At 40.7% G+C, this 12,160-nt stretch overlaps 1 protein-coding gene across 1 annotated transcript; it reads right to left on the bottom strand.

Moving 5' to 3' along the window:
- Positions 1 to 446: 446 nt before the first annotated feature.
- Positions 447 to 12,019, bottom strand: stk17a (serine/threonine kinase 17a). Its single transcript, XM_086020586.1, has 7 exons — positions 11,592 to 12,019; positions 7,813 to 8,025; positions 3,595 to 3,742; positions 3,321 to 3,447; positions 3,178 to 3,226; positions 2,093 to 2,269; positions 447 to 1,997 (listed from the first exon to the last, which is right to left on the bottom strand). The coding sequence occupies exons 1-7, from the start codon at positions 11,765 to 11,767 to the stop codon at positions 1,619 to 1,621; spliced, it is 1,269 nt and encodes a 422-aa protein (XP_085876712.1). The 5' UTR covers positions 11,768 to 12,019; the 3' UTR covers positions 447 to 1,618.
- Positions 12,020 to 12,160: the final 141 nt, after the last annotated feature.

The raw sequence follows: 12,160 nt of genomic DNA, 5'->3' as shown, positions 1-12,160 counted from the left end.
TTTCATAGATTAATTACTGTACAATTGGGATAAACACAAAGTAACAATAGCGTGTTACGCTATTTGAGTTCACTGTGTCTGTCGGACCTTCCAGAATCAAAAGATAATTTAGCGAACATTTTTTTGTCGTCAGATTGAGAAAAAATGCCCCGATACTACTACACCAATACCGCTTCACCAGCCTGACATATAACTTCCGAGGAGGTGAAATGCGATAAGGTAAACACGGATGACAACGTCAATTGTCAAAGGCATGATGCTCATTTTTTTACGTTGCAAAAGCAGTTCTTTAGCAACATGCTGGAAACATTTGACCCGAGGTATGTGCGTCCAAGCCGCAAGTATTTGGCTCTGGTCAGTTCACAGGAGTAAAGAAATTGTGCGAGAGCTACGAATGCTGCATACGATTAATATTCTCTTTTCATAAATCATCGTTGTAACTCCCAACACATTAAAAATGTTTATTTGCAGTACAAGACATTCATGTACAAATATTTTCCCAATGTACATCAAAAATGTACTTCCCACAACCGGAAAGTCTAGAACGCTCACAGTCAACATGTACAAGTCGAACAAATATTTATTGGGTTGCTTAAAGACAGGCCTGAGCCATTGAAGGTTGTAAAACTATACTGAATGTTACACAAATACATGTATATTTAACAGTACTGTACTCTTAAATAAACAAACAAACATCATGTACAAAAAAAGAAATTGAACAATAAAAAAAAAAAAGGATGTTATAAGGTAAACGTAACATAGAAAAACCCTAAATAACTTTTTTTTCAAATAGTGGCACCAAAAACAACAACAAAATATCACCACGCGCCTGAATGTGAGTGCAGTTAGGAAGAGTTGCTTCAAAAAAAAAAAAGAAGAAAGAAATCAAAACATCAGAGTATTAGATCAACCAAAAGATGGAAAAAAAACCCCAAAAGGTTTTAAAAAAGGTTTGTGTAAAACCAAATCAAGATGTGTACTGTACAGTGTATTTACATAAGTGCTATCCCCCCGCCCCCACCCGCCGCGTCATTAAGATGAAAAAGGAACATGTGTTTAACTTATATTTTTACTGTCAACTTGTGGAATAGTTTTGTTTTTCCCTCAAGTATTTTTTTTTAAATTAAATTCCTATAATTTATGCATTTATCATTTGATGATTTTTTGTTGTTGTTGTAATCTATAGATGACTATACCTAGTTTGGCCAACAGAGGGTGCTGACACCTTCCTTTCCCCCTTTGTAATATCCTTCTACATTGTTCATGTACGTATGATGAAGAGATTGTTGCATCCCTTTTTTATGACGACGCTTTTAAATTACTCATCAGGTATTTATTTTGCTCCAATTCGACAAGCATTTTGGAGACAAGAGACAAACTGACCTGATGAAACCAAAATATCAGTTTTGGGCCACAATGTGGTCTCATTATTTTTAAATGTGATTTTTTTTTTTTTTTTTAAATCAGAGAAAAATCACGAATCTCATATTGAATCATTCTTCTTGAGCTTTCAATCATTTTTCTTAAAGATTTTCTTCCCAGTTTAGCTCCCCTTGCATATAAATGCCTCAACTGCCCATTCTCCCTCTCACGGGTGTGATTTATTATTTTTTTTTTTTCAGTAGATGAACTCCCCGGGGACCTCCTGCAGGACACTGAAGGGCTCCTCAAACTTGAAGCGTTTGGAGTTGGCCTTCTTTTCGCTGACCAGGGCGTCCTTCTCGGCGGTGGACGACTGGCGGCACTGGCCCAGGGTGTAGGCGGCCATGACGATCAGGTCCTCAGTGGCCGGACCTTCATCGTCCTCCTCCACCCGGTTTGTGCAAGTTGTAGTCGTAGCTGCAGTGTGACTTTCCGGGCTACTGCCGGAACCGTCGCTTGTGCCGGATGCATCCTGAACTTCCAGCTGGGGGCGTTTATCGCGCGTGTCCGTTTCCTGAGGATCTTCGGACCGGAGCCACGGGTGCTGGAGACACTGCTCGGCTGTGGCTCGAACCCTAAACGCAGACGCATAAAAAGCCGTTTGGAAATGTATTCATTATTGATTCAGTAGAGTCCCACAAAAAAAAAAAAAAAAAAAGTTTGGACTGACTGTGGTTGTTTACGGAGCAGCGTCTGGATGAAGGACACGGCCTGGTCCAGCTCCTGCAGCTCCTCCTCGTTGTAGCTGACATTCATCTGGGAGATGTTGAGAAAGGTCTCCTGCTTGTCTTTGCCCAGGAATGGAGACAGGCCTGTCAGCATCACGTAGGTCAAAACACCGATACTCCTAAACCCGTGACAAGGAGAAAAATGGCGACCATCAATGGCAGTGGAGAAATCAAAAAGTGGACATTTTTTTCCCCCCTCAATATTGCGATTGCCATTTAAATAAGCGATCCTTGTTAAAGATCCTCTCCTTATGTATTTTGGTTAAACAACCGCAAGAAATGCATTACTCTGTATTATAATAAAAAAAACAAAAGTAAAAAAAAAAGATTTATTATTCATTTTATTTGATGGCTTGAATATATTTGTGAGTTTGTCAAAAAGACGTTATACTACCCGTACTATCCTTTGAGACGATTTATCATTAACAAGAGAATATTTTATGTTGGCTCTTCAGTGACACATGTAAAAGCTTTATGTGAAATATAATAAGATAGTAATGACGGACTCGTGGGAACTGCAAATGTGGAGTAAATATTTTTGACCGGCAAATATGTTTAAATGTATTTGCTAATGCACATAAGTACGCTCAAACGTATTTCAAGACTTCCTATTTGCACATGGCATTATGGGAAAAAAAATCCGAACAGAAATCAGTATTGGTATAATCACCGTATTGGTATAATGTAAGCCAAATGCTCAAGAAATTCCTTTTTTTTTTACTTGCACATTCACAGGTGGCTAGTTAAGCATTTAGCATTCACACCTTGTGGCATCATGGGAAAAAATTCCAAGTTTTTAGTATTTAGTCTCCAAGTATATGTGAACATATTTGCAAGCGCGTTCAAACGTATTTATAAGGACGTCCGAACGTGTTTTCAAGTACGTTCTAACATATCTGCAAGTATACGTGTAGTATACGTTTAAACGTTTGTTCCACGCTTCCATAAAAAAAAATGTAAAAAATTTGAGCATAATTGTGCTCAAAACACAACCAAATGTGCCATATACATATTTTTTTGTCCTTACCACATATCCGTTGCTGTGCTAATGGGCTCATAATTTAGAATCTCTGGCGCTGTAAGAAGAGGAAAAGAAGTTACGGCATTAACGATCAAATAAGAACCGTGAATATAATATCAAGGTGGTAAAGTTGAGCGAAACCCACTCACCAACGTACTCGGGAGTTCCCATAATTTCTCTCAGCTCCTGCTGGCTGCTGACTACACGGGACAGACCAAAGTCCACAATCTTAATGTCGCCCAGAGGAGAGTTGCTGGTCAGAAGGATGTTGTGAGGCTGACGAGACAAAATGTCACAGAACCCATCTTGTTATAAATAACCGTATATGTCTTCTGATTCCTTATAACTCTCGTTTTGGGTAAGGGTTCTACCGTATACATTTGTCCGCAATAAATGACTTGAGTACTAATCGATGGGACAAACCTTGAGATCAAGATGGACAACGTTTCTCTGATGCAAGAAGGCGACTCCTTGCAGGATCTGTTTCATCAGCCTCTTGACGTCACTCTCGCTGAAGGTCTCGTCCTCCTGATCTGACACACACTGGTTGAAGATTTCCCCTCCCGCAGCGCTGGTTGGAGACACATGCGCAATTGGATTGAAAGTCAGAAATATAGTCGATATCAATACGGGGCTAAACTTGGTTGTGAATCCAAACCGGTCAGTGGAACCAGTCAGTTCGGAAATCACCTAAGTTACCGGTTGTTTTTCATTTTTTGTGAGAACCACAAACTGATAATGAGTGGAAAGGAAATAGGGGCAGGTTTGTCAGAAATAGACAAAGTATCCCCTTAGGGTGCCGGCGAAATAGGTTCCGTCTCTGAGGAAGGTGGCGGTTTGAGGAAGCGGAAGGCCCGTTGTAGGTCAGAAGAAAAACTAGCTAAAAACATTGAGGTCAATGTTAGTTACCTTTTTTTTTTTTTTTTTTTAAACCGATTACGTCTAGTTGTCTTGATTCAACCTCTCCGAAACACCATGAGCCGCTCACACCTGCGAGTCGGACGATGGGTTCCGGAGAAATTGAGTTGTGGCGGAAAAAAATGGCTTTTTTGGACAGTGCATTTGTTGAAACCGTCTGTCGTTAATCTGACCAATAAGCATTTTCCGGTATGACTTCTTCCTCAATATGAAAAAAATACTAATGATGATTATTTGGGTAATGATTGTAATCATGATTATTTAAAACGATCATTTCTTTTTTGATATAAAATGTTTAAACGTAAAAAAAAAATAAAACGACAAACACATTTCTTTGAAACACTGTAATTATGTAAGTTCCCTTTGGACCAAACAAAATTGATCAAATTTGTTATTGTAACATTTTGGAAAAAAAAAAAAGGTGCAAATGTATAAATTCAAGTACGATATCCTTGTGTAAACAAATATAGGGCGTTGGATATATCTTTATATTAATAATCGTTATTTACGATTATGCCAATTTTGTAATCGTGGAATATAATAATCGTAATTGTAATTCAATTTCGATTCATTGAACAGTCCTACTCTCCGGGACACTTTCGTTTCATCTTCTACTCGGGGAACTTTCGCCGACTGACTGAAGTATCGGTTCCAGGAAAATTTCAGAGACGTCAATGGGTGACTCTAAAAACTGGACTTAACTAGCTCGAATGAAAAATTATTGATGAGAAGGGAAGTACGGGCAGTAGAATATGTCATGTACTTCGGCAGTCAATTGTTTTTTTGTTGTTGTATTTGTTATGGAGGATTTTTGAGGTATTTCAAGCATTCATACCTTGTTTTTTTATGATATTCCACAAAGTATGCGGCCACTCGTCCCGGACTCCTCTCATCACTCATCAACTCCCTGCCACACTTTCAAATAGGACGCAGACCTCATTAAGTCCTCAACTGGAAGCAATTTTTCCAATCAAGCATAATCAAAGCGCCAAATACTCAAAACGTGCTCGCTTTTCCAACGGAAGCAACACGCTGAACTATGAATTGCGCCATTAAAATGATTATACGTTGAATGAACAATAGTGAGTTACAGGAACAAAAGCAACAAAAAGCTGGCCGGCCCACTGCCCGAGTGCTGCTCCCGATGCCCGAACGGGGCTTTGAAGCGCCGAGCCAGGTCGCGTCCATACACTCACGAGTCCCCACAAAGAGTTGCTCGTGTGAGGCGGCGGAATCGGTGCCGTCGCAAAGCAGATCGATTCAACTTTTGAGGTCATGTGAATGCATGGGCGTGACCCACATTCCGCGCTCACGCTTGCGTTTACCCATGGAAGAGGTCTTCGGAAAAACACCCGCAAGACAAAGACCCTCATTTGCCCAAATGCAACCAATCTGACGTCACGGGGCCCCAATTGAGCCAATCCGCGCTAATGAGTTTTCCTACACTGGAACAGACGCGTTCGTTGTGTATTTATGGAATGCATGCACGACAAACTTTTTCTCAAATGTGGATTTGAGTCATCCAGGTATGTATCACTATAAAAGGGATTTAAAAAAAAAAAAAGGCTTTTGCTGATATTATTTTTGCTTTCTATAGAGGTTTTGTGCTGACATGATTTATCTTGGTCATTTTTTTTTTAATCACAAAAACCTGACATTTGAACTCATTCACATTTTCAGACCCTCTTTTACCCTAACATTTGAAAAAAATTGAAAAAAGTATCAATAAATGGGACCGAATGGCTGTACTGTGAAAAGACAAATACATTTGTCAATGGCAGTGAATGAGTTAAGAGGGGTGTGTAGACTTTCTATTTGTCTACCAAGTACCCGAAAACAACTATAAATGCAGTATGTGTAAATGTTGAATGTTTATGCTCGTCTATAAACCATAATGTCATTTGGATTTTTTTAAATGATACTTTTGATGGATGGTGAGGGAATATACACTCATCCCGATATGTTACAATTAGGGCTGTCAAAATTAAAGCATTAACTATGGAGATTCATTTAAATTTCATAACGCACTAAAAAAAAAAATGAACTCAGTTAACTCTTGTTTTATTTACTTCCTGTAGCAGCTGACCTCTCACTGTCACTGTCGCAAAGACGGACTTTTACGTCGATGTACTTTAAAAAGTCGCTTGACGGCTCATTGGAGAAATCCAAAATCATTTGCACACTTTGCACAGCCGAATTCAAATATCATATTAGTTGTACGTCTTTGGTGTATCGCTCAACTGTTGTATTTTACTGGCAAAGAATCATATTCAAGGTTCAAAGAAAGCTATTAGAACGGTCTTTAATCTAAATCTAGTTTTGTTTTTTCAAGCGTCGCAAAAAATTGTGGTTGAAAAATACGATTCATGGTGATTAATTATGCAAAATGTGCGATTAATTACAACATTTGAATCGTTTTGACAGCACTAGTTACAATACAGCTTCACACTAGTCAGCCTGGAAAATCTGCCGTGGAGAATATTGACAAGTTGATTTGAACCGTCAGGCCGGAGTTTTTTTGGGTCGCCTCACGTGACCGCTCTTCTTTCTCTGGGCGAGGGGGCCACGCGTTTTTGCATGTCACGTGCGCTGGTCCGCCTCGACTGTTTGTAATGAGAATTGGAACTGGGCCAGCATGGATCTCCATTTCAATCTTTTTCGAAAATGCAACCCTCCCCCGTCACGCGTACGCAGATCCATCGTAGGTCAATGCCATCTCATTTAGTCGCTGCCCTCAGCGTTTTGAACGCCCTTCGACCCCAATTCGTTTTTTGTGTGCATCGCTAACCGTCACAATGCCGAGGGACAAAGTGACATGAGAAGGGCGAGATAAAAAGAGAAAGTGAGCCGGGTCAAGCATGGCCCTGACATGTCCAGTGGGATGAGATCACGGACAACCGCAAGATGCAGATGCCTGTGTGTGTGTGGGGGGTGTGTGTGTGGGGGTGCGTGTGTGTGTGTGCGCTGATGGCTGGACGCACGCCAGTTGCATTGTTGAAATAGCGAGTGTTAGCTGGACCGTTCAAATGTAGCCCAGTTCGTATTGTTTCGATTTGTAAGACCAAAACACTCAAGCTAAAGTGCTCGAACATGAGTGAGTCCATCCTGTTTTTTCTTTTTTTAAATAATTTTTCAGTGCAAATGAAATGTTTCAAATGTCCATCGAGGTTTTTACAGGATTCACCGTGCGTTCTTCCGACATCACATTACATGTGTGGTTGAGTTGGCCTGGCTGGAAATAGGCGTGGCTTAATTCATGCTTAAGTTGTCATGTTCTGTCTTGTGTTGACTTTTGTTTTGATTTGGATTTTTGTTTATTATTTGCCCCGTTGTCCTTTTTTGTTGTTGTTAGATTTTTGTTTCCGCCTGTTCTCCTCCAGCTGCCTTGCCCAGGTGGACCTCGTTGGCTCGTTAGCTTGCTTGTATTTAGTTCCCGGGTTTCTTTCAGCGTCTGCGTATTGCTTCTGCTTCTTGTCAGTTCGCCCTTGTTTCCTGTTGTGATGAGTTTGTTTTGTTTTTTGGACTTTTTTTTTTTTTATGTTTGATTACTCCAAAGTGCCTTGTTTTCTGTCTTTAAAAAAATAAAAAATAAAAAAAAATACTATTTTGAGCTCCTGTTCCCCGGTCGTGGCTTCCCGACCTTTGCACTCCACCGTGCAAACCTCCAAGCATGACAAACTATACGTGCAGTGTCAGATTTTCCATTCTGAGGGCGATACTTACAACTCCAGGACCAGGACCATCTCAGAGGCCATTTCATAGACCTGGTGTAGCCCAACCACCCGCTGACTGTCCGTCGCCAGCTCAAGCACGGCAATCTCGTGGATGATCTCCATACGGCAGTCTCGCCCTTTTCGTCTCTTCCTCATAAACTTTGCGGCGTATTCTTGACCTGTGCATTTCTTCACGCACTTTCGGACCACGGCAAATTTCCCCCTGACGACAAAAAAGACAACGTTGTTATTCAATTTGTCCCTGTGACTATCACATGAGACTTCAGCAACGCTTCAGGCTTGGCATCAAATTCATCAGCAAAGCGAGCCTTTTATTAGAATTTTTCCCTTCGTGCGTTTAGTTAACTCATTCACTGCCATTGATGGATTTACTTGTCTTTTCGCAGTCAAGCCGTTCAATCCCAGAAATGTATTTAGATATTTTTTTCAATTGTTTTTTTTCAAACGTTAGGGTAAAAGAGGGTCTGAAAATGTCTGCCAGTGAATGAGTTAAAGTGAAGATCCAAGATTGTTGCTGGTTACAAATTTGTCATACATGTAGCATAGCTTTGACCCTCCCTAAAAATAAAAATTAAAAGTGCTTTTAATTAGGGGTAGACCGATTATCGGCACCGATATTTGGCTTTTTGACGAATATCGGCATCTGCCTTTTTTTTTTTTTTTTTAAACTATGCTGACCGAATATAAATCAATTTAAAACTGTGGAAATGTGTGAAAGTTGATCATTTCTGTCATTTTGAAATTTTCATTTCCTGTAGAAAACTACATGGAGCTATTGTTCAAGTTTTCCTTCATCCTTTTTAAGACGTGCTGACAATGCGCTCCCTGAGCTTTTTGTTAGAATTTTATAACAGAGATGTATACTGTCAAAAATTTTTTGTAATAATGATTTAAAAAAAAAAAAAAAATCACCATTGTGCAAACCTGAAACATTGTTCAATAAACATGCTGAAAGACGTTACAACAAAGTTAAGAGTAAATTTTTCTTTACATTTTGATATTTTCCTTTTCACTAAAAATGAATACCGGCTCCAAATATCGGTTATCGGCCTCCTTGACTACTAATAATCGGTATCGGCCCTGGAAAAAAAAGCATATCGGTCTATCTCTTCTTATAATACATATGTGAGGGCACGTACGCACTGAAAGTCAACTCTTGCTAACCCCAACGTAAAAACTATTCCCACTATAGTGACGGTGGTGTGTTTTTGGTGTGGCGACAACTGCAAGCAGCCGATACACACTGCCGAGTGGTTTGGGAGACCGAGGCCTGCTCTTTAGAAACCATACTGGATGACCACAGCCCGTTCTGAAGCCGTGTCAGCGCATTTCTAAAGCCTCGCTAACAGACTACACCCTGGTGCTTTTGTGTGTGTGTGTATACGTGCGCAAGCTAATCTGATATCAAATGCGTTGAAGACGATACCAATGAGGAGCAAACGGCAACTTTGATATGTTCCCTTGAGGGGGAAAGGGGGGGGGGGGGGTGCTTTGTTTGCTGCAGACAAGTTGCGGGCGCAATCACTCAAAAAGCTTAGCCTCGTACCACATGAGCTAATACCAGCGTAGCCCTCCTGTCACGCTGTCCCACCCAGGAAAAAGCTTTGCGTCTTAACCATATGGAATTCCATTGCAGCCTCACATTTGCAGCCTCGACGGAATGAGCTTGGCCACGGGCCATCTGGGACTCCGCTGCGGGGGCATATTGAGAGTATTATCTCAAAGTGCATCCTCAAGCCCGGCTCGGTAGCCATCTGGCGGGGGGGGTCGTAAGGGAGGCCGTCGGATGCATGCGCGACTAGCGAGGTCGATTCGGTGGAAACGATCAGGGAGGGACAATACAGGGAAGTGGAATAACTAGAATTTCTAAGTTATCGTTCGGATTGCGTGACCAGCTCAAGTATCGTTTTACTTTATCGGAGCGTATCGGGATTCACTTGCACGGTGTTTAAATGAGCCTTGTACGATCCGATTCAATCTTGAACTTAGCTTCATTTGAAAAAAGTGAAAGATTTATCCGGTAGAAGGTTATATCATCTAACCTCAGTTTGATATTTGACTGCCGCTTTGTTTACTTCAGAGTCCAAAATTCACTTGACTACAAGCTAATATATGAATATTGTTAGCATAAATACCGGAAATCATTTTGATAATCAACAAAGGTTAAAAACCAAGTCAATTGGACTTCTCATTTCAATTTTTCTTGATTTCCACAAATGTTGAAAGACTTTTGGGAATTATGCTAATAGGCTAATGATACATCAAGCTAACTTCTTTCAGCTTGCTTGCGAGTACATTTGTCCTTCATTTGAAAGATTGTTACAGCAAAAAATATGTAAAAACATGCTGTCAGTGCAATTTGTTGATTTGAGTGGTCTCGGGTGGGCTCAAATATGAACACGTGAACTTGTGTCAGATGACTTTCCGACTACAATGCTGTAGTATGCGGAGTGGTATGGCACTTCAGATCAATGTCACCTTTTGATGTTGATCTGCTAGCTAAGCTGAGTCACAATGTCAGGTCATACGATGAAAAGCCAGACACGCACACGCTCAATCGGTCATACAAGGAGGAGCCTAATTTAACTTTGATTGGGCCAACAAATCTTATCCGAGGGGGTGACGTCGAGGTTAACGGACGCTGCTGACAAAAGAGTCGATTCGCACCAGCCACTGTGGGTGATTATTCCTTCTAAAAGAATATTCCACGCAAAACCGGCCGGGCCTCGTGACTTCATCAACCGTTACTCGAAGGAACTGAAACATGCACGGCAATTCGTTTCACTCAACTTTTTTTTTTTTTATATTTGGCGACAGACCACCCAGAGTGAAGACTCAAGTGCGCTTCAATCTTTTTACAGGGCAACAGATGATCATGTGATTTCGGGAGTAAAACGTGGCTGGAAAAATAAACACAGGCCTGTGGATGCACAAAGATCAGATAAATATGTCGCGTTCAGTGAGGGTTGACATGCGTGTGGCTTTGGCGCGAGTGCCGTTTTCCAGTGCTCGTGCAGCTGTTGCACTTGTGGGAGACACGCATGCAATGCATCCCAAAAAGAGGTTAGCTATTTAAAAAAAAAAAAAAAAGTCAGTCTCAATCTAATTTTTTTCTTCTTTTACTGCAGACAGTTTCTGACTAAAATCAGTTCTCGTCATGATGGCCCGATTAAATCGGATTTATTTCCCATAGCACACCTGACGACGCCTCACAGCACGCAAATGTTCCACGCCAATCCACTTCTTGAAATCAAAACTGCGCCACTCATTTGCTTCATTGAAATGCTGTCAAAATTTTGTAAACTATTGAATATGAAATTAAATTGCTTCCTTGTCGTAAAATTAATAAACAATGTTGAGTTAGTAGAAAACCAAAAAAATGACAATGTAAAACAACAGGGAAGGAATTAAGTTGTTTACACAGGCTTTTTACAGTTTTTGGAATCCATCCCAAAACACCCCTTGGGCACCCCTGTCCATAAAACATAGTGACGCCCCTGGTTGAGCCTTTACATCTAACTCCAATTGCGTGCTTCAATACGGGTAATTACAAGGATTTAAAAATAATAATGATGGATTTTAATTGACCAAAAGGGAACATGACAGAGCCACTTTCTAATTGGAAACAGTATATTACTGACATATTATAAGAGATGAAGATGGAAAAGACAAAATCCACACCTTTGGGAAGTTTCATTACATTTGCATTAACGCAGTTGAATTATTATTATTATTGGGGAACTGATGATGACGTTGAAGCAGTCTTACCGTCCAAGCTCTTTGCCGGGTATAATGGTGTAATTGTCGGTGAAAGGTTCGTTCTTGATGACGGTTGTGATTTGGCTCAACAAGCCTCCGACGACGGTACTCATCTGGTTCGGTTCGGCCGGCTGGTATTTGGTCCGATCGACCGACTCCACGGCACTTGGACATTCGGGGATCATGGCGACTTTTGAAAAGGAAAACGTTATAAAAAAAAAATAAAAAAAATCAAAGAAATTCCGTTTGACCCCCTGTCAAGTCTCTGGAGTCAGAAGTTGAATAAACAAAGACACAACAAAATGCACGAAAACATTCGTTACAAAAAATGAAAATAAATCGGATTGTTTAGTCGAAAAGGGCATCTAAGCAGCACATCGTGCTAAAGTTATCAGTCCGCTGTGTTTGGCTTTCCATTTGTCAGCGGTTCGCTACCGACTCTCCTCTGGCTCAGAGCGTGCAGTAACCATGGAAACGATTTGAGTGACAGGTCGACTAACCAATCAGATGAGGCAAAGGAGGCCGTACCAATCTACTGTACTCACTGGCTACATTAAATTTTGGACAGTAAACGTGTC

The sequence above is a fragment of the Filicampus tigris genome, chromosome 21 (genome assembly GCF_054856515.1).
Source record: "Filicampus tigris isolate MCC_2025a chromosome 21, RoL_Ftig_1.0, whole genome shotgun sequence".
Classification (NCBI taxonomy): Eukaryota; Metazoa; Chordata; class Actinopteri; order Syngnathiformes; family Syngnathidae; genus Filicampus; species Filicampus tigris.
Note: the sequence above shows the minus strand (reverse complement) of the source record. Positions and strands in the feature narration are given on the sequence as shown.